Raw genomic sequence first — 23,915 nt, forward strand, 5'->3', positions numbered from 1 at the left:
CTTCTAGATTTGAAGGATTTGATATCAATACACTGTGTGATGACTACAACAAACAATTTTGAACAGTTTTATTTTTTCACGTAGCTTTCAGTTTTTCTGGGAGGATGGGAGGAGTCCTTCCGACCAATGTTTAAGAGCATTTGTGTGCTAATTAATCAGTTATTAAAATCGAGAATGCACTTGTGTATACACCAAGCAATAGTAGAGACCTCTCTCCCCAGCATGGGTAGGCATCTTTTTTTTCGAATGATGGACCTTTCCAGGTTTGTGACCCACCAGGTTTTTGCACCTTTTCACAAATGTTTATTATGGAAATAATAAGAAGAAACAACGCGAAAAAACGAGCAAACGAGTCATCGAAAACCTTGCATTTTCACTGGCTTCTGTATCATAAATAAATTTTCAAAATTCAGATCCAGGTCCAACTCTGTTACACTCGGCTTTTATGTAGGTTAATACATAAAAAGATTATGTTTCGCAAAGCTTTTGCTGTGTTTGGTTCTCTATTATTTTTATTTTTAACTGAACACAAAAAAATTAATGAAGTAAATATTCATCCTTTTAAATCAAGATCAGTTGCTCAAATGTTTAAACCCAGTAATTTTTCATCAAACTAATTTTTAATTATGATTTTAGAAGTTAAAAAGAAGGGAAACAACAATTTGTTACGCAACTCCGTCATATTACAACGGTTATCGACATTGTAGTGCTGGATTTCCCATCTCCTTGGACGGGGATACTCACTTTTTCTGGGGGAGCCTGCTGTAGAAGGCTCAAGATATAAAATTTTACTAAACGGTGCATCAGGACTTTAGGTGGAATATCTACCCACGTCATGTAACTTTCGGAAATGGGCACTTTCAATGGCAGAAATTTTGCGTTTTAAAATATTTTGTGCGTATGGTCTTCTAGCGTTCGCTAAATGAGCTTACGCTATTTATTGTCACCCTGTGTCTAGACCTGGAACCCAGGCCAGATCTTGCCTTGTCCTGGATTTCAAAGAAGATCTGGCGAATAATTCCCATTCCCCTCTCTTCATAAGATAACCACATTCGATATTCAGTATTTAAGTGTAGAACAAAGTCTGGTTTGAAGGGATATCAGTTTCTCGTAAAAAAAAGTGACAATTTATTATAAGGGGTTTTAGTGTCTCATGAAAAAAGTAACAATTTATTATAAGGGATTTTAGTTTCTCGTGAAAAAATTGACGTATTAAATCAGGAGTTAAGCAGGGTTGTGTTCTATCCCCCTTTATATGGATCATTTTGATGGACTTCGTCTTAAGGAGCACAGGAAAGGCAATTGGAGACCATGGAATCAAATGGGGAGGAAGAACGCTCCTGGACTTAGATTATGCTGATGATTTAAGCATATTACATAAAAGTGTGAGCAAAATGAATGAATTTTTAGAGGTTTTACGAGTTCAGGGTGCTAAAATAGACTTGAAAATTAATGTTAAGAAGACTAAGTCACTAAGGCTAGGAATAAGTGAAGATGAACAGGTGACCTTAGGTAACGAAAAGATTGATCAGGTTGGGAGCTTCAGTTACCTTGGTAGTATTATTAGTAAAGATGGTGGGAGCAGTGAAGATGTTAAAAGTAGAATAGCTAAAGCTCAGGGTGTTTTTTCACAGTTAAAAAAAAGTTTGGAAGAATAGAAAGATAAGCCTACAAACCAAGATTAGAATATTGGAAGCTACAGTGATGATAGTGGTCAAATATGGCTCTGAAGCATGGACACTCCGAAAAGCAGATGAAAATTTACTAGATGTTTTCCAGAGAAATTGCCTACGGATTGTTCTGGGTACCCGGCTGACTGACCGTATTTCAAACAGTAGGTTGTACGAAAAGTGTGGTTCAATCCCGCTTTCTGGGGCTATAATGAAAGAAAGGTTGAGATGGCTAGGCCACGTTCTACGGATGAAGGATAACAGATTACCGAAGATTGTCCTTTTTGGCCAACCGTCTGGGGCTACACGGAAAGCAGGTCGTCCTTGTCTGGGTTGGGAGGATGTCATAAATAAGGATTTAAAGGAAATGGGAACTTCCTGGGAGGGTGTAAAGAGGGAGGCTTTAAATAGATTAGGTTGGAGGAGGAGCGTGCGTAGCTGTGTTGGCCTCAGGCGGCTTGGTGCTGCAGTGAGTTATTAGTAGTAGTAGTAGTAGAATACAAACGATATGGGCATTTTTAAGAGAGGAAAAGCAACTTAGAATTTAGTCCCTGAAACACAAAAAGCGAAAATCTGGATTTTGAGCCACACCTGTGTATGTGCCAGAAAGCAGAGGGGCTTAAGAAACTTGAAATGGCCTTGCCCCCTTCCTTGTCCAAACTATACCTGAGAGACAAAATTCGATCCCCTAGTCGTGAGACAAGATAGTTTAGACCTAACAAAACTTTTGCTTTGAGAATTTTCATTGTTCATTTGTGAAGAAAAACAAATACCTTTTCCGCGCTTAACCGAGTACTTTATCGCTACGCGGATTTTAGTCTAGTATCGAGTTTTAATCTCTAGAAATGGTTTTCTCTGGAGACGTGAGCAATTAACATAAGCTCTTTGCGGGCATAGCATGTTGTTTGGTTGTTTAAATCATTTTGTGTTGCTTTAATAGATACCACATAAAATGTAACATCATTGCAACATCCACCTGTGGCTGTAAGATTGGTAGATTTTCCCCAGAGACGTCAAAAACCAGAAAAGGGTAGTGGAACCAACCTCTAGGAAATACCCTAGTTTGTGACATGGGAGAAAAAGCGATTGAGGCTCTCGAAAACATGTGCCTTATGTTGTCAGTTATTAATTAATACGCTTATAGTCTAAAAAAGGAGAAATATGCAAATGCAGCCTTTATTGTTATTACTCTGGCATCATTCTGGTATGTAATATATGAAAATAATTTAGTCAATATGTAATTAAACATTTCATGTTATCTAAAGAGGAGTGTGTTAGATCAGATCCTGCTTAATTGCATCACCGAGGACGCACTGACTTCCCGCCACCCGCTGTACATCTCAGAATGTCATGTGTGCCACACAGGCCTACCACGCCTGACACAGCCTCCAAAACGCTTGGCCCAGTTCCGTCAAGCTTAGCTCACGCCACCGGGTGTACATGATTTCTGAGAGAGAGAGAGAGAGAGAGAACAACGCATTTTGCATCACATTAATCAAAAGTCACCATTGAAACGATTTCCAGGGCTTTTTAGTGTTTTCCTTAAAAAAAATCTGGTATACACTATTCGCCTATGTGCTTAACTTCTTGATTTTAACCCGTACTGCATTAATCAGTCATTTTATTCTCTCAGCGTTTTTTTTTTCTCTGACTACGAACATTTGCGGTCATATTTCCTTCAAAATCTCACCCTTTTCGCTCCTCAGATCAGACACCCATTTTTCTCAATTAGGATCTTAAATTGGAAAGCTATCATTTTCTCCTCGGCATTGTGTTTCCCACGAGGACTTAGTTAAATCTGGCATAAATTGATTTCTGTCGACAAATGACCCCCTTATCGCTTTCAACCAAACAGACACGTGGCCCCACCTCCTTGTCAAAAGTCAAGTCTCTTATCAGTTAATTAAACTTCTCTGCACAAATCTATACACTAGGCATTTTGATAGATGCTATAAAAAAAAGTAGATAAAGGAAACATGATCCGTTAATTTGAAAGTTTACTTTTCCAGAGGAATTCTGTAATTCCTTTTATTTTCCCACAATGTGCCCCTCCTTGCTGTTTCAAGACGTTCATCCACTGCCCCTCCTAGTACAGTTCTGCGTTTACGCTTGCTTAGTAAATCTGGGTTGTTCCCGTTCAGGCTTGTGCACGGGAACTTGTTGGAGGGGAGTGTAAAACTTCAAAAAACGTAAAAAATTAAGGAAATGGTACGGAAAATAAAATGAATTAAAGGAAAGATCGGAAACCTCTAGAGGATTCGGGAAGAGAGGGTAAAGGGGCTGTAAGCCACGCCCCCTCCTTCCCTAAGAATGCGACTATTCTCCCCATCGTACAATCTCCGTGCTAGTACGTACGTGCCTTTATCAGGTTTAATTATAGAAGGCAAGGCCGTATCCAGGGGGATAGGGAGTTTGGATCCCCCTCCCGAAATGTTTGTCTGACTCGAAAAACGTTACAAGATTGAATATAAAAAAAAATTATGCGTTATTTACGTTTTTGTGTACCCTCCCCCCCCCAAAAAAAAAAATCTGGATACGGCCCTGATAGAAGGTAGGCTAACTATTAATGCTACTCTAACGGTTCAACGTGCTTCAGCAAGGATAGTAAACGAATCCTTCAGTTTTTCAAATTTAGTTCTATTAAGCGGATTTTAACATGCTCGTATAACTAATTTTAATTTAATTAACCTAAGTTAGAAGGCTATTTTATTTCTATTGAATTTCATATCAGAAGATGATATTCAATGGGTTGGGCCTGGTATTATTATTAATCCAACTTGATTGAAAAGCCATTTCAGCTATATTTATTGCTGTATTTTCAAATTTGAAAATTGTTTAGCTTCATCACTTTTTAAAACAACTTTCAAGTTTTTCAGATGTGATTTTTCTCTGTTTTTTCCTCCATTCTTTTAACTTGCATGCCATCTTTTTATGCTTAATTGATAACAAGAAAATTCTTCCAATATGTCAATATTGAAAACAGTCAGTATTATTTTGTTATTGTCATAGATACTATGTATGCTGGACAATGCATGCGAAATATGTGTTTGTATCGTAATGTTTTCAGGTGGCTCAATAAAAGTCAAGTCTATGCTGCGGCCATCCGACTTTACCGCGACTGTACGTACATAAATCACGATCTCGCTCCGTAAAACAATCTGCAAAAATTACCTATTAGTCATAAAATGTGACCCCCTTCATCATGTAAAAAATAGTCATCGATACTTTGGACTACATCACGACCTTATTTTCAACTGAGTATAATCACAGTTTAAAAAAGTCCCGGAATTAAATTTTCTCAGTAAGGAAGTTTTGACTTTCAAATGTTACGCTTTAGTTATGTGTAAGACAAGCTTTAAAGAACTGAACTCTTTTTTAGTTTGGGACATATCAACGGTTTTTGGGATACGCGGCGGTGATCCTCAATCCTGGGATTGATCTCTAGTTCTCGGGACATGGTGATGGTATGTATATGTCAACTTTTAATGTGATCTTATTTTTCTGATGTTGTTTTTTTTTGCGCAATTAAATAAAAACCAAAACAAAAAACAAAAAACAACGGTAATATTGTTAATCAAGAACCTTGGGGAAACCGGTTCTTTTATTTTTGGCCTATAGAGACAAATTTGCGTTCTTGTTTGTTGCCATGAGAAAAGAGTGCATTTGAAATTGTTATCTCTGGACCGTCCCAAAACTTTAGAATTGTTTTTGTTTTAGTGTGGGAATTCACGGATAAGTGCTTACTTTTGTTTCAATGTCCGACGAGGCAACATGAGTCATAAACGCGAAGACGAGCAGCTTCAGGAATTTGAAGAAAGGGTGCGATTAAACTACTCCTCCTCGCCCATAAGCTCAACATACGGTAATCATCATTTTTATTAATTATTTAATGCAAGAGATAATTCAAAGTGAATTATTTACGTGGCTATAATATACCCTCCCAACATAATCTTCTGTGGAATAAATTATGTGACTTGACAACATTTATCAGCTCTGTTTACAGTAGGAGTGTCCGCAAAAATTTTCCTTGGAGGGGGTACGTGTTTATGATTAGTTTATTAATATATGAGAGGCCCTTGGGGAGATCTGGCTAAAGTTGATGGGCTAATAGATGCAATTTATATCACTTTTTTAAGTCTTGAGTAATGTTCCATTGCCGCTAAGAGCATGAGAAACAAATAAAAGAGGGATGGTGTACCGGGTTGAATACGAATCCAGCTGAAAACTGTCAGGGCCGATGAAAGTGCAGTGTTGTGCATAATAACTAGAAAATTTTAATAAGCTCAATTTAGATTTTCTTAATTTGGATTGTGGTGTTTTTTTTTAACCATTTCTATTGATTATAAAATCGTTTGGGAAATTCGAGTACGCAAAACATAGGCTATGCTCTTTTTTTAAATGGGTATATTTTGCATTTCTTGTAAAAAATTTTCTACTATATGAATGAATGAATGACTATATTTAAAGCCAATTTTCAGGCCGTGTACATACATATACAACAACAAACAAACTAAATCATGTAACACTCGACTTTCGAATAATGAGGCTATATTCAGCCCATATAGAGCAAAGGCTGGGGAATGAAAATAAACGAAATGCAGCCATCATTTCCTTTAAGTTTTAACTTTGTGATTTGCTAGATAAAGCTAAAAATGAGTTTAATTGTGTTTTTTTTTTCTCAGGGTAGAATCCAAATTATTCTATATACTGTATTTTTTTTTTTTTTTTAAACCACTGCTAATGGTTGATTGCTCCAAGAAGCTTAGCTTGTTGGAAAACTTAAGTCGCATCTCTTATTAATTTTCAAACTCTGATTGCATTGATAATTATGGGCATTCAAACTAATGGAGCAGGGTGGTAGGGCTGTCACCCTAAGGATCCCTTCCATATGCGTCCTGTATCATATAGAAAAGCCAGCGCATGCTGATAACAAAACGAATGCTTCCTCGACTTTTTGTTGCCATTGCATCCGCTAAGGTCCGCAGCTTGGACCTCTGGCCCTCATAAATGGCCCTGGCTGTTCATAGGTGGAGATCACCACCTCTTATTTTTCTGTGAACTAGACCTTGTTTTAAAGAAAATTGTTTACGTACATCGTTTTCAAGAAAAATTATACATAAATAAATGAATAAATACACAGTTGCTCGTTTATAGGGAGTATATATATTCGTTATTCTTTAATTTTAAGTCTTGTAGGTCAAATAAGTAATTTCAATAGAGTTAAGTGATTCTGGCATAAATTCAATTCCTCCTTCTTTTTATTTCATCAGAGTATCAACCATTTTATAGCATTTGTTCTCTTCTGGGACTCGTTGTAACTCTCATTGTTGCTTCTCTTCTAACCGCGGATTTCATTTACGATTCGATGTATTCGTTGCGATGCTGGTCGTCACCTGTCTTCTAACCGCAGATCTTCTTTGCGCTTCTTTTTCGTTCATAACTACCTCCGACTTCTTTCCATGCCTTTTACTTTAGTTGTTCGGATTCATTCAAAATCATGTGTAATTTTACATGATATCATAAATAAATCTTCTTTCCTAGCTGTTTCCCAGTCGTCATATTTTTCTTTAATTGCTTTGTGATATAATTCAGTAACAACCAGGAAGGTTCCAATACCTATGCCCTCTAAAATGTCTAAAAGACGCATTGGCATAATCACCGTTTTACACTTTAGTTTCAAGTCATAGGGGGATAAATCAGCAAGTTCAGTTGAATTAGGAAATTCTGTCGTGAATTCAATTTCTCCTTCGTATTTATCTTTCACAGACGCTAAAGTAGCACGTTCTGTACTTTATTTAATTATAATTTCTGAAATATCTAAGTTATGCAATAGCATAATTATCCTGTTATTCTTTAGTTTTTTTGTCACATTTTTCGTTTGCAATTGAATGTGATTGTTGCTGTTCCTTATTCCATGCCTTTTTCCTTAGCTGTTTAGAGCCATTTGTCATCTTGTGTAATTTTGTACGCGTCATAAATACTAATTATTACTTCCTATTGTCTGTTTATCGATGACAGATTCCCACATGAAATCTTTTTTTCAGGCCGGAGAATCCCAGAGTGTCAATTTAAAAAAAAAGAATATGGAGCCGTAAGAAAAATATTTATAAATAAATAAATACATACATAAATTAATAAATGAATACATTTGGATTTCTTCAAAATAAAGTTTCGAATTACCAGAAATTATCCCTGTATGAGAAGGCTTCTTCCTCCTCAATGTCGCACCTTCTAATCTAAAGTTTGACTTTTTGTCCTAATTCTATAAGAACGACTCCTGAAACACCAGGGCCGTAAAATTGGAAAAATAAATATTTTGGAAGGACTTAAAGACTTTAGCGTAAGGAGCGAGGTTTGAGGAAGGGGCAGCTCCCTCATGTAAGGAATACTTTCTGTTCGTTTGAAGTTTTGTTGTTGCTCCTTACTTTCAGTTGTAAAAACTTTTATCTAATTTAAATATTTTACAACACTTGATAATGCATAATTTTGTTTGAGGAAAAACAAAATAGAATATTGAAGGATATAAGATTGTATTTTGCCCCTTTGTAGGCAATATTTACTGTATAGACATCTCGTACCGTTTCGTCCAATACATGCAGGAATTTATTTTAAAGGATTTGAATTTTGAACGGGGACAGAGATAAAATGAAAAGAAACAGCACCAATAAGGCTGATTATGTGAAAAATAAAGGAGACCAGAGGGAATCATATATACTTTTTAGATTTAGAGGAAGGGTAAAGCCCTCATTGCACACGCTTTATCAGATATAGATGCAAAACGTTTTTTCAAAGAAATGACATTTAGGTGGGACAAAACTTTGATTAAAGCCAAAAACTATATTACTTATCAAAACTTCAATCAAAACCTTTGGTTTAACAGTTATTTGGAAGGTATTTTAAACAATAGAAAAAAAAGGGGACAAACCATTAAATTTTTAGTTGAGTATATTTACAGATAAAACGAAGAGACATAGCAATAAATTATAAGTGCCAATGATGTTAAACCTATCCCAGTGAGGGCTAATTTTGAAACCAATGGGCTACGAGATGACGAGCCGCAAAAATAGATCATCACTGAACTACGCGGAATACCACTTACCTTATTCTAGACATGTATATAAGGATTGGTTTTGGGGGCGGAGGAATATTTAAAATAAATTTGTGAATTATCTTTAAAATACAATAATTTATTTGCAAAGGATTTCAAGAGTGGTTCCAAGCTTCCTTGATGTGGACTCACCTGTTTGCCGAAAAAGGAGCTACTTGATTAAAAAATGATTTACAGTGTCATGTGTAGTTTTATTTGACGAAAAAATATTAAAAATATTGATGGACATAAAAATATCTTGGGTCTTTGGTATGAAATCTTGTACTACGAGAAGATAAGTCGTGTTTTATCCTTTTCTAGATATTATTTGTAACATAAAAGCGTGTTGCATCAATTATGCCTTTATTAAATATGTTTTAGCCGTTATATGTGTCAGTCATACGGGCAGAAATCTATTATAGTTGGCTCACATTTGAAAAGGGGCTGGTTAAAACGAAAATAAAAAAATGATTATTTGTATAACAAATAAATTAAGTTGTTGGTAAAATTAACCAGCCAATCAATCCTCCGCCCCTCCATCCCTGAGTATCTTGGCTAGTGGTACCTTTGTTACCACCTCTTACTTAGAAGCCTCTAGCGACCCCGACTACACGAAACCGACTCGCAGCTCAAGTGCTACCAGGCTTTGATGGAAAAAATGGAACTTGGATTATTAAATTAATAAAAACCGCTCTAATCTGGTAAAAAAAAAATAAGAAAAAGTTTAGTCTATGAAACAATGGAAATTAGCTTAATCTAGCCAAATTGGGCTAATTTTGCCAAAGGATTTTAGTCACGTGGGCCAGTGGAATCCAACAAAAGCTGACAATCACGGACAAATCTGGATAGAAGTCAAATTTTGTATTCAACTCAGTACTCCTGTTTACAACGCTGTATGTAAAAGGAGGAAAAGTATCACCTTATCTACAAAGTCATTACTTTTTAGTACTTGGGTAATAATTATTGCGCATTAAGCTGTTGATAAGCAGTAACATTGCCAGTTTATTGCCTCAATTGGTGAAACAAAAGGTGTGTTCCTGACGTTTCTAGAATTAGGTATCTATGAACAATTCAAGACGTCCCAAAGTTCTTAATAACAACAGTCTAGTGCAGTGGAAGATAAGATGAGATTTATTCATCCTAAAATATGCGTACAATATTACATTTTATTATTCCCCCAAAGACCCATTGACCTGTAAACAAGGGGGAGGAGAAACTAAACACTTACTCAGAGCAAAATGGAGAAAAAACAGTAATAATAAACAACAAATAAATACAAATAAAATAAAAACCATAGAACACAAAAACTAAATAGACTTTATAGACTAAAATAATTAAATAGATTAAATAAACTCCAATAAAATAATATATAAGAAAAGAATAGATAAAAATAGCTCATAAGAAGCAAAATATTTTCACCTTTTTTTTTCTTTTTTTTTCTGATTTTAACCCATCAAAGGGTTAAAATCTGACCTTACACAAGGGAGTAAATTGTTAATTATATATATTTGCCGCCGGGCCCCGGCACGCGGCAGGCTTCTATATATGGATTGTCCTTGTCGTTTGTCTTCTAACCTCAGGAAATTTGAGACAATTTGCTGTCTTTTTCATTTTGGGGTCTTTTCAAAGACATTTGATTTTTAAAGCAAGTCTGAATTATTATATTTGATTATTAAAGTTTTGAATTATTATAATCCCTTGTCAAAATATTTACGAATATTTTTACAACTGCTAGTTTTTTGCTCTTTCCGCAATTTAATGTCTTTTCATACTGTCTGTTTTCACAGATACTTGATTTTTACAGCAAGTCCAATTTCTAGCAACGATTTCTACTAAGCTTCAATATTCTGGTTTTCTTTTTTAAGGTTTTTGAATTGTTGTAATTCCTTGTCAAAATAGAGAATCATCATTTATAATAATTGCAAATTTTCATTTTTTGGGCCTTCCTACTGATATTATATAACTGGTTATATTCAAAAAGGTTTTCTTATTTTAGGTTTTGAACTGTTGTAATCGCTTGCTAAAATATCGAATCATCAAACAGTTCGTGGTAACGAACTGTAGTAAAGAGCGACCCGGCTCAATAGTAACCAAAACTCTTTTGATATCAATAGCTACATCAAAAGAATCGCATTTTAATGCTGATTTTAAATATATAAGTTTAATCAAGTTTAGTCTTACCCATCAAAAGTTACGAGCCTGAGAAAATTTGCCTTATTTTAGAAAATAGGGGAAAACAACCCCTAAAAGTCATAGAATCTTAACGACCATCACACCATCAGATTCAGCGGATCAGAGAACCCTATTGTAGAAGTTTCGAGCTCCTATCTACAAAAATGTGGAATTTTGTATTTTTTGCCAGAAGGCAGATCACGGATGCGTGTTTTTTTGTTTTTTTTCCCAGGGGTGATCGTATCGACCCAGTGGTCCTAGAATCTTGCGAGAGGGCTCATTCTAACGGAAATGAAAAGTTCTAGTGCCCTTTTTAAGTGACCAAAAATTGGAGGGCACCTAGGCCCCCTCCCACGCTAATTATTTTCCCAAAGTCACCAGATCAAAATTCTGAGATAGCCATTTTATTCAGCGTAGTCAAAAAACCTTATAACTATGTCTTTGGGGACGACTTACTACCCCACAGTCCCCGTGGGAGGGGCTACAAGTTACAAACTTTGACCAGTGCTTACATATAGTAATGCTTATTGGGAAGTGTACAGACGTTTTCAGGGGGGTTTGTAGGTTGGGGGGAGAAGTTGAGAAGAGGGGGATATGTTGGGGGAACTTTCCTTGGAGGAATTTGTCACGGGGGAAGAAAATTTTCATGAAGGGAGCGCAGGATTATTTTTTGCAGTTTACATAATATCTTTAGCGATTCTAAACTGAACTTAAAAAGTTTTTCAACTTTTTTTCGTGTCTTAAAAGAGATTACTTATACTTATAAGAAAAGAAATTCAGTATCGATGTTTTTCTAACAACGATTTCTACTAAGCTTCAAACTTTTTTTTTAAGGTTTTTGAATTGTTGTAATCCCTTGTTAAAATATATACAAATATTTTTGCAATTACCGGTTTGTTGCTCTTTACGTAATTTAACGTCTTTTCATACTGAGGCTAGGTTTCTAACAACGATTTTTACTAAGCTTTAAACTTTTGTTTTCTTTTTTAAGGTTTTTGAATTGTTTTAATCCCAGAAGAGTTTCTGCGAAATCTCTTAGCATATTCTAAATAGGATGCGAGATCATATTGTTGAACACGATGTAAGGTTTTTGAATTGTTTAATCGCAGAAGAGTTTCTGCGGAATCTCTTAGCATATTCTAAATAGGATGCGAGATCATATTGTTGAACACGATGTAAGAAACACCTCTATCCCCTTGGAAAGGAGGGTGGGTGCCGAGTTAATTTTGGTTAAGATTTTTTTACCCTTGCCAAATACTTTATGCATATGAAGTTGTGTTTCTGCAAAGTCTTTTAGCCATTTGTAAATAGGATGTGAGATCATTTTGTTGAACCTGATATGGATCGTGAAATAATTTTAGATCCCTCCGAATGGAACCACGGAAGAATTAAGAACAAGGTTTTAAATAGCAGCCTAAGGGAAGAGCCTCTGCCATCGGTGAGACAATGTCGGTAACTCCATCCCCTGTAATTCGGTGCTTAAATACCACTTATCTCCTAAAGCTAAGATTTGGAGGTTTAAGAAGGACAGGGAAGGAAAATCCCAAAAAGTGCATTTGCTGCCTGAAGTGTACAATTTTAGGATTATTTTAATCTATAGGTCTATTCGGCATGTTATTTGATATAACTCCTGGGAATACCAGGGATACAAGAAATTTCCCCCAGTTCATTTCAGTAATTCATCTATTTCTCTAAAAAGCAATTTTTCTTTTTCAGGTGAGAAAAAAGAGCTGTGTGGTAAGTCCTTTCGGCTTGCAAGATGTTGTATACTGGGCATAATTCTACCTATAATCTGTGTATCAATACCTTTGCATGCCAAATATGCAACCTATTATGAATCGGAAATACCATTAGCGGCATCTGACATGAGAATTATGGACAAACACATTTCAACTGCTTGGTGTCAGGTTAGTTACATCACTATTGCTTTTCTCAGCTCCTTCTGTAACCTCTCTTCCTTCCACCCTCCCCTCTCTCTCTCTCTCTTTCTCTCTCTCTTTCTCTCTCATAGTAGTAGCAGTTTGATCGCCTAAGTTAGACTAAGATCACTTTGTGAGGTTTTTTTTATGTATATCTAGTAGAAGTTTTTCTTACGGAAGTAAAGAGCGAAGTTAAAGTTTAACAAATGAAAGTTATTGCTTTGCAGATTACGCATTATATATCTAGAAGTCTTGCTGAAATAAAGCGACTCGAGATGTTTACCAATATCCATAGGATTCTGAAAATTAACACCTCACTGAAAAACACAAAGCCTACCCTAAAAACTGGATACTTTCTTAAGCGCTAAACATCCCCTGAGTACCCCCAGAAAATAAAATACTAATTTATATGGTTTTATATTTTTTTTCCTGGGGGGGGGAGGTGCTTATAAAAAAAAAGCTTTAATGACGCATAAAAAATTTGTTTATATGTATTTTTGCAACATTTTTACGTAACATACAAGATTTTCGACAAAAATTTCGGGGGGAGGTTACCCCTCCCCCTGTATATGGCCTTGACAATTATAATTGTCAAGTGCTAGTGCTATTTATATAATATGCTAAAAATATGAGGAAATAACATGAGTCATTTTAATAGAGCTAATTTTCTACATATAAGCTGGGCAAACTGCAATGCGATAAGTTTTATTAGTTTTATTTTTAATCTTCAGTCTTTACTTCTATTTGAAAAATTTAGTTTTAAAAAAAAGTAACGTTTGTTCGTTCTTAGTTTATTTAAAATATACACAATAAATCGTGCCAAAAACTATAGTCTTACATAGATGTGTAAATTGAAGAAGCCAATATACGATTTTTTTTTTTTTTTTTACCGGGTGTTAAATATTTATTTCCTACCTGTCTTAAACTTTCCCACGAAACATGTGCAATCTTGTCAAATAGGTAAAGAGCCGAGAGGTATATTAGCTCCGGTATCTTTGAGAAAGTTGCAGATATAAGTCCAATTACCTATAAAATATTGTCCTTAAATAATGTTTTATTTCTTATGCAGCATTTAAGGGCCCCTCAATTAGCGTATAGTGTCATAATAAAATATGCGAAGCAAAGATTGCTGTTTATAATAATAACAATATCACCCATTTCACAAAACAGAGGTTAAGTGGAGTAAATACAAAAGAAAAACAGCAAAAGTAAAACAAGAAACAAAGTTAATCGCATACAGAAAAAAGACACGGCTCTCTTATGCCAAAGCTGTACCATTGCTTCTTACTTAAACAGGTAAGTAGAAATTTCAATGTCCCTTCTAATGAACATCCGGAATCATCAAGGAGGAATATGAAGAGGAATATTCCGGGGAGGAAGTTCCCATGGGGGGGAGGGAATTTCCCGGGAGAGAGCAAACGCCTAGACCCGGTTTATGCATGAAGTGAGGTTAGTAACTTGAATCAGGAGGGTTGTGTCCTATCCCCGTTTAAATGTTCTATTTTGATGGACCTTGTCCTAAGGAATATAGCAATGGCTATGGCCAAATTTGGAATCAAGTGTGAAGGTAAAACCTCTCCTAGACTTAGATTATTCAGACAATTTGGTCGTCCCAAAAAAAAATGTTTGCAAAATGAGTGAATTTTAGAGGTTTTGAGAGCTCGGGGAGCAAGAATATGTTTGAAGATTAATGTTAGGACCCTTCGACTAGGAATAAATGAAGGTGAAAAGGTGCTGTTTGGCAGCGAGGAAATCCATCAAATGGATAGCTTCAGTTACATGGTCTGTACCATAGGCAGCGCAATAGCGCTAGAAACTTCAAAAAAGGGCTCATTCGATTGGGATAGGAAGGGGCTAGTGCCTTATTTAATCAATAGTTAAAAGTGATGGATGGCAACTAGCCCCCCCCCCTCCGGCTACCCCTGTTTTCACCAACCGCATCTGATTGAAATTGTGAGATAGCCATTTTGTTCAAAATAGTCGAAAGAATATATGACAATGCCTCTAGGGTTAGCACCACCCCCCAGAGTCATGGGGAAAGTGTTGTAAATTACTCCCTGGGGGTATATAAGGTTTTTATGGGATGTCCGATGGTATAAAATTTTGATGCAGCTTATTTGTTTTAAAATTGGAAGTTATAGTGCCCTTTTTAAGAGCTCGAAGTGATTCGAGAGTAACCAACCCCCTCACTCCACGCCCATCATTTCCCAAAACATATCCAATAAAAATTTTGAGATAACAATTATGTTCAGCGTAGTTGAAGGGTCCAGAAATAATGTCTTTGAGGATGACAGCCACCCCACAACCCTCAGAGCATGGGTTGTAAGTTATGCCCTGGGGCTAAATAAGGTTTTTATAGAATGGGTGGTCGTGTATACTTCTAAGGGTCTCATTGGATTGTTAAGCAGAAGTTTTAGTTCCCTTTTGAGAGTCAAAGTAATCAGAGGACCACTACCCCCCCCCCCCCCTCCCCGACAAGTTTTGTTTTCCCAAAATGTATCCAATAGAAATTTTGAGATAGCCATTCTGTTCAAAATAGTCCAAAGATCATATAACAAGACTTTTTGGGTTGTTACAAACCATCAGAGCCTGGGGGCGAGGGTTGTAAGTTATACCCCCCTGGGCATTTGAAGTTTTTATGGAACGGATGGTTGTATACGTTAGAGGTGGCTCATTTAGTTGAAACTTGGAAGTTTTATTTCCATTTCAAGAGTTAAAAGTGATGCAGGTCAACTAGCCTCCCCCCCCTAACTACTCCTCTTTTCATGAAACGCATCTGATTGAAATTGTGAGATATCCATTTTAAAGCAGAATTGTCCAAAGAACATATAACATCGCCTTCAGGGTTGGCACAACCCCCCAGAGTTGTGCCTTGAGGGCATATTAGGTTCTTATGGAATGGGCCGTCGTATAAACTTCAGATGGGGCTCATTTGATCTTAAATTAGAAGCTATAATGCTCGTTTAAGAGTCAAAGTCATTTGAGAGCAACCAGGCCCCCCCCATGCCCATCATTTCTTCCGAAAAAAAAAATCCAAACAAAGTTTTGAGACATCTATTTTTGTCAGCATTGTTGAAAGCTCAGTAATTTTGCGTTTGGGGATGTCAACCCCTCTCAGGCCTCAAGGCAAGGGCTGTAAGTTAGGCAATTTGGTTATTGTTTATATATAGTATATATTATTGAGAAAAGGTATGCATGTTTGACAACTACTCTCAAGTACAAAAGGTCCCAAGTACAGAAGGCATTAAGTTGAGTCTTTTAAGAAATGTTGATGGGAGTGTTGAACTAAATCAAAGCATGTTATGTGTGTAGGGGTTGTCAAAATAGTGTAACTCAGGAATGAGTGAGTATATCAAGTTTGCATTTTCAGGAAATGATAAGGGAGATGATCAATTAACCAGAAAGTACCCACTACAGAGTACCTACTACTCTGTAGTAGGTACTACTAAGGTTGAGGATATTGAAATAAACATCTGAAAAAATATTGAGGGAAAAGTTGAACTAAACTAAAGTATATTATGTGCATACAGATTGCTAATATGGGCTATCAGCTATATTTTGGAACGGCTTATCGCATCAAAAGGAAATTTCTAGGGTATCATGGGTGGATATCCAATTGACCAAAAGGCAAAATGTACGTGCTACCACTGCTATTAATGCTGCTGCTACTACTGTTGGTACTACTACTAATTATGTGCTATTACTGCTAGTACTGTTCCTACTACTACCACTACTACTATGATACTAGTACATTTAAGGCTAAGCGTATGAAGGTATTAAGTTGGAACTTTCAGAGAATACTTAAAGGGGACGATCAATTGATCAAAAGGTAATATATGCATGTAACTACTAACACTATTACCACTACTACTTTTATTAATTCTACTACTGCTACTAAACTGCTCAAACTACTGCTTCAGTTTCAACAACTTGTAAGGTTTGGAGTATTAAGATGAAAAGGCGTCAAAAGGGGTTAAAGCACAAATAGAACAGAAATTAATTAAAAAAATATTTTCCTCAAAATAAGTTTTCAAGGAAATATAAAGAACTCCATTAAATCAAAAATAGGCAAAAATAGAATCAAATAATCTACCATGCGCAACACTACCACGAATCGGCATTAATAAATAAATGAAGCCCCAAACGAACAGATATTACAAGAAATAACAAAACTCAAAACGAGCAAAAATTAACATGATTAGGGCTCACAAACCCCTATGCCTTCTCGAGGCTTCAATATAATTAGCACTCTACTGAAAAAGAGCTAGTGTTTTCACTTTTATTACTTTAATAAATTAAAGGTTATTATTATTTTATGGAATAAATATAAGCATGTGTATATTAAACTGACAATGCACTTTCATTTGTATTTTTTTTCAGTCAAGTGCAAATTATATTCTGGCTTTGAGAAGGCAAAGCGGTTGTGAGCCCTAATCTTGTTAATATCTGCTCGTTTTGTGTTTGACTCTATTATTTATTGTAATTAAATGTTAAATTATGTCTCTGTCATGTATTGTGTACCAAAAATCTATTATAAATAATATTTATATTAGACAGAATTTATCTGTTATGCATACAAAATTAACTTCAAATATTATACAAAATTTCTTTATTCTAATAATTTAATTTTGTTTAATTGCAGAAACAAGTATTAGAGGTAAACGCTTCCTCATATAGTGCCTATCTTATTGACTCGAAGCCTGAACGTGAGGTGGACATGCATCAGGTCTCTATGCTGCGCCATTTCACTATAACCGACGACACCAAAGAATATTGGGGCTTTTATCTCCTGAAAGGCTCCAAAATTACAGTTTCATCCTGCAGTGGGTAAGTTCAAACCTTCCATTCATTCACCTCATATTCCTTAAAATTTTGGCTACATGTTCTGCTTATGTTTAGGAGAGGAGTGTTTTCAGTTGAGCCTCTCCTGGGTAAAAGTTTAGAACGTTAAAAATCTGATTCGAAATTACGTTTGCATTTTATTGGTTATGAGAGCCAGTCACGAATACCTGGGGGGGGGGTATCAAAATAACAAACAAATCAGCTAAGTTATCTGGACGTGTCGAGATATTTTGAAAAATGTGATAATCACTATCTTTTTGGGAGGAAGATCTCTGACCTGACACGGCTACATTGTCTAATTACGTTTAGGAGAGGAGTCTTTTTAGTTGAGTCTCTCCTGGGCAAAAGTTTAGAACGTTAAAAACCTGATGCGAAATTATGTTAGCATTTTATTAGGTTATGAGAGCCAGTCACGAATACCTGGGGGGGGGGAACAAAATAACAAACAAATCAGCTAAGTCAACTGAACATATTGAAATATTTTGAAAAATTTAATAATCACTAGCATTTTGGGAGGGAGATCCCTCATCTGACACGCATAACAGGTATTGCTCCCAAAAGTGTTCAAAATCGAAACTTAAAAAAAGAATCACACAATTTTGGGATGGCGTCTCCTGCTATGGAAGATTACATTTCTAATTCAAGAACTTTTGTTGAAGTATGATTTTGGCGTTTCATCTTTTTTTCTGTATATATCTGTTTTTACCTGTGTGGTAGTTTCTAAGCCAAAGTAATTATTCCTTTTCTACTGTCACCTTGGCAGGTGTTATCAGCTCCAGGCGAGTAAAATCATAATTTGTGTAATAAGCACCAAGAAATTCAGGAATATATATATATATATATATATATATATATATATATATATATATATATATATATATATATATATATATATATATATATATATATATTTAAAATATTGGCTACCATGCTGTGATAAAAAATATTCAAATAAAATTCTATTCTATAAATTGCTGATAAAAGGTCTTGATGTCCTAGCTCTGTAAGTACATGCATGTGTCAATTGCTGGAGTAATAACCTGACAACAGCTCTAAGAGTCGCTTCAGGATGTTTATGGTCTACCATCAGAAACTACCTTGAGCTTCAAGTCTCATAAATTTCCTAAAATGTTTGATTTATTACTTTATGTTTTAGTGATTTGAAATTTTTTACTTATAGGCGATATGGAACAACTCTGCTCGTTATTCGTGGTCGACAGAATTTGCAATATTGTGCCTATGTTGGTGAAGAATCCACTGAGGATAATGACTCATCTGAAGAAGCCGTTGCGGTAAGAGAGGCAAGAAAGTTTAGTCCCAGATTAAACGTAACCGTTCAATCAGAAGAACTGTCAGAGCAAAATGGATCAAGAGCAGACTCTCAGTCTTCTACCATCAATACATTTGGTATCGTTAAGGAGGCGTTATTAAGTGAAGTCAACAATATTTACAAAAAAGTACAAAGTAAAGATCATGAAAGTGGGGCAAATAGTAAGTTATGGTATTCTTTGAATGGGGAAAATCATAGGGAAAAACGTCGTGTCTTGGAGCGCACCATTGACATACCCAGACTTGAAGATAGTTCGGAAGAGGGAACGGAAGCTTTTCTAGAAAATTCGGGAGAATTCGAAGACCCAAATGAGTTTTCGAAGAAGTGGAGGGAACGCCATGATGGCATGGCTCAAGACCACGGTGGCATAAATTTCACCAGGAATCTTGACTCCAACTCTGAAGAAGGATCCTCTTTTTCAAGCAGTGAGGAAGCTATGCTCAAGTGCTCTGGATTTGTTGAATATATGCTCCTCAACTCTGACCCAAAATGTATGGAGCCAATCGAGCCAACTTCAAATACGGTCTCATTCACAGTTCAAGAAGACGATTATTATTATTTCATTTTTTCTAGTGACAACGAACGATATGATGCTCCGATGAGTGCTAGATTCACTATTGATAGAATTGTGTACAAAGTAACTGCTCCAATTGAAACGTGTGTGAACTCTACAAAGTGTGAGTTCAGCCTATCTTTTGGATCCAGTCAAAGAGTATTGCTTTCTTTAAATACACCCGAAACAGATTCATCCGTGTGGGATGAAATCTACACTGTGAAATCGATATGTGAGCCCCGAGTCAGTATGTATATGGGCTTTGTTTTAACTGCCATTATCTTGCTCATGTTTTTTGCCTTTGCATAGGTATCAAGTTTTCCTGGGATTGTAGCCCTGAAAAATTCTCTAAATCAAGTAACTTACGCGTTGAATTATATAAGCATAAGTACCCATTTGACTCAGAACAGGAATTTTTTTTTCCTTTTTTATTTGGGCAAGACCGGAAAAGAAACATATTTCTAATCTATTTTACCCAAAGTCTTTTCTATTTTTAGAGAATATTGTATTCGCAGGTGTATTCGAGAAAACTGATTACAGCCCTAAAAAATCCTCAAAATCAAGTAAGCAACTAAGCTCTGACATAAAAAAGTAAATTTACCAAGTAAAAATTTCTGGCTTTCTCTCCGTCCAATGAAAGAAGAGTTTTGCTATTTTAAGTACACCTACAAATGAGTTTTATTTTGACCAATATCTTCTCATGTTTTCCCTTTATCATATGCATCAAAAGTGTAATTTGCCCCATCCTTTGAAGTGTGAATTTCCTTTAACTTCGTTATGGCCCCTTCCCAGGCAATTTGTGGATGACTTATGTTTTTTTTGCCTCTGATGGACGTGAAAAGCACAATATGTGGCTATTTGTCATCTTTTGTTCGAAAAACATGGCCTGACCATCCTAACTTTTTTTTTATAGCTCTAGACAATGAATCGAACAATAATTTGATAAATCATCCTCAACCTCTCAAAGCAATGACGCTTCAGAGCAATAGTTGATCACAGTCATTACCACGGTTCCAAGATTCTAATCTTAGTTTGCAGTCTTAACTAATTTTTAATTCCTATTTTCTTCAATTGTGAAAAAACACCCATGACTTTGTTTATCCTACTTTTTGCATTGTAGTTGCATCCATCGTCTTTAATGTTACCGAGGGAAGTGAGGTCATTCAATTGATCGATTTTCTCGTTACCTAACATCTGCTCTTAGCACTCATTTATTCCTAGTCCAAGCGATTTTAGCTTCTTATTTCCAGATCTATTCTTGCACTCTAAACTCTTAAAACCTACAAAAATTCATTCGTTTCTCTAATATTTTTTATCTAAACTCCCAAAACATCTGTGTAATCTAAGTCTAGGCGAGTTTCATTGCCTTTGTGTTTCCTAGGGCGCAACCCTGCTTAGCCTCGTATTCCGCATCGAGTTAACAACTAATCCAACTTCCTATCATATCTAGGGCAATATTTATCTCATACATAGCACTAATCACTAATTTACTTATCTGATGTAACATACAAGGATAGGGTATTCAATAAGCTTTTCTATCAGCTGAATGAAATGAGGTGATATGGTGACTGCATTTATTTCTCCTTCCAAGCCAACAGCCACGTATTGTAGGATGTGAATTCTAAGATGAATGTGAATAGAGCAGTTTACTACTTTTCAAGTTATTTACTCATTGACGTGCTTGTTCTCTGTGCAAGTTTTGCTGTTTTTTTTTTTTTTTTTTTTTTTTTTTTTTTTTTTTTTTTTTTTTTTTTTTGTTTTTTTTTGTCTTGTGCTTTTAACATATTAACAAAAGATAAAATTTGGCTATCGTTTCATAGCTGAGGCTCAGTTCTATCCCTCTACTGAATTGGATTTTTGAAGTTTGGGGTATAAAAAGTAAAAAAAAAGTAAGTAAGGCAGCCCTAGAACCTTAAGGTCCAAACCAGTGGTGCTGATCTCCGTTTCATGGCCCTTTGGTGCATCATGTTTTTTAGACAAAAAGTTTGTTGAAGAAAAGGACAGTTTTTTTTAACTTTCTTGTTTTCTCAAAGAAAAGGTCTTAGTAATATCATAATTCTAGCTGAGTGAATGGATAGATCTGAAACTAATGAATCTGGTGTATTGTTTCCCTTTTACAACTACAGCCATGTCACAAAATGGTTTTTTTCAGAGGGAACATATTTCTTGAGCCCAGCCAATGAAAATATCTTGTATTGCTCCTGCAAGTTCAAGCTACTGCCAAATTTAGAGCTTTCAGTATTCCAGTGAATTCTCATCGGAAGTAAAATCAAACCAGCCTATCTTCACCAATCTAACAAATCTTGGTTTGACATATTTTGAGTAGTTGGGTTGTCATCCCGTCGGGAAATGGGGTGAACCTGGAATTAAATTTTATTTTCAAGTACAATCGACAACAAGTTTAAATATAAATAAAGCTAAAAGCAACTAAAAACGAGATATTTTTTTGGCATAAAAAAGAAATTAGACACTAAAGCGGACTTCCAGACTATAGTCCGTGGACCACATTTGGCACATTAATCATAGGCTGCGATCTTTGAGGTGCGAGTACGTGTTTTAAGTTTGTTTTGGTTTCCATTATGTTGCTCAGCTTTTCTGCTTTTCTCGAAGCAAAAAGTAATTTTCAGTGTTTATTGCCGAATTTTAGTTTTTTCTTAAAAAAAACTCTACTGTTCAAAAAAATAATTGAATATTGACGCAAAAAAAATTATATATTAAAAAATTTATGTGAAAAATTGTAATATAAAAAAAAGAAAAAAATTGATATTAAACTGTCGTGTAAAATTTATTCTTGGAATGAAAGTCCCCGACTTCTAGATAAAAATGACGGCATAATTTTGGTTACTGCTGTGCTAAGCTGTTTTTTCTTTGTTTTTTTTTATGGTAAAAGAAGGGTAGAGATACATACCCAAAAAATCACAACTATTGGAGCATAGGAGATCTACGGATGCAATTTAAAATGCTAGTACGCAATGTCGCAATTAAGTACGGAATTTAGTACCCAATTAAGAGGGCGCGATGTTGTCCTCTACAGAGGGTTGTAATGAAATCCACCCAAATCATGATGGTAGAATGCACGAACACCCGAACATAATGCACTTTCTTTTCCAAGTGATTGACACATCCCCCCTGGAAAATTTTCTAATGCTTCATTCTATATATTCTTCTTAATTTTGTGTTGATATTCCATACAAATGCTTTTTTTATGTTAACTAAGAATCGTTTTTACATCCAATGTTTACCAAGAAGGATTATCTTGTTTTATTTTTTTTCTTTGTAAGGCTTGTGAGAATTTTGTTAGCCACATTATTTGCTACAATAAGCGTCTTGATAGAAGATTTTGATTTTCTTACTAAGAAGTGTTTTTTAGTTATTCACAAATCAAAATATATCCCATTAATCAAATGCGAGCGTGGATTGTGACATCTCCGTACTGGTAATGGCGTAGTACCGCTCCGGCAGTTGGAAACTCCGAAAAGTAGTTTCATTACTGTGTTTACTGTTGTCCAGACGCAATATATTAAAAAAAATCCATTGTGACAAGTTAGGAAACTCAGTAAAATGTCCATGTTTTGACGTATAAGTCCGCTTTTTGGGCGTTTTAAATTGCATACCTACTTTTATTCAAAACCCTTATGATCGCTCCTAAATTCGTAACTTGTCCATCTATTTAATTTAGCGGCTACATAAGCTTTATTGACATATTTTTGTGTGATTTTTTTTAAGTAAAGAAGGATTTTTAAAATCCTTTATTATGTTAGAATTTAAACCCATTTGCCCCACTCTCTCCCCCGTGCCGCAATGGTTTTGAAATTGTCTGTAATATCACTGTCAGCTTGTTTTTCACAACTAAACTATGTTGGTTATTATGCCTGCTATCTGTGCCTTTGAAGTTTAATATTTTATTGGTCGTGTGTCGCTTTTATTATTTTTTACTGGATTTTACTAGTGATGACATTTATCTTTGAGTGTACTTCATTTAATAGTTTATGTGGTTCAACAGACTATCTCAAATCTGTGATATCATTGAGAAGTTTCAATTTTCCCCCATGTTTTGTGAAATTGTCTGAATTTTTTGTTTAAATCACGGAATAAACCCATCTATTACGTTTTATGATTATTTAACTTTTAAGTCTTTTTCTAAGCTAGTTGGCACATAAGACATATGTATAAAATAATGATAAGAATCATGCTTGGGCGCATCCGTGCAATATGGTCAGTGATCATTCCAGAAGGTCTTGTGGATTTCCCACCAAAAAGATCGAAACTCGGTCAGATGTTTACTGCCTGTCAAATCATGGAAATATATCTTGAACTTGACTGCAGTATCTATCATTCTCCG

The 23,915-nt window shown here is 35.5% G+C and overlaps 1 protein-coding gene across 2 annotated transcripts in view; it reads left to right on the forward strand.

Moving 5' to 3' along the window:
* The window catches only part of LOC136029859 (uncharacterized), a 57,462-nt gene extending 33,777 nt beyond the window's left edge, over positions 1-23,685 (forward strand). The window contains exons 2-6 of one of the 2 annotated variants that reach the window (XM_065708314.1): positions 5,050-5,134; positions 5,388-5,532; positions 12,646-12,836; positions 17,491-17,675; positions 18,871-23,685. In XM_065708314.1, the coding sequence (XP_065564386.1) occupies positions 5,126-5,134; positions 5,388-5,532; positions 12,646-12,836; positions 17,491-17,675; positions 18,871-19,882 (1,542 nt within the window). In that variant the 5' untranslated portion in view covers positions 5,050-5,125 and the 3' untranslated portion in view covers positions 19,883-23,685. The remainder of the gene's footprint in view (positions 1-5,049; positions 5,135-5,387; positions 5,533-12,645; positions 12,837-17,490; positions 17,676-18,870) is intronic. The other variant, XM_065708315.1, reaches the window with a different exon arrangement.
* The last annotated feature ends 230 nt before the right edge of the window (positions 23,686-23,915 follow it).

This window comes from Artemia franciscana, chromosome 8, assembly GCF_032884065.1.
Source record: "Artemia franciscana chromosome 8, ASM3288406v1, whole genome shotgun sequence".
Classification (NCBI taxonomy): domain Eukaryota; kingdom Metazoa; phylum Arthropoda; class Branchiopoda; order Anostraca; family Artemiidae; genus Artemia; species Artemia franciscana.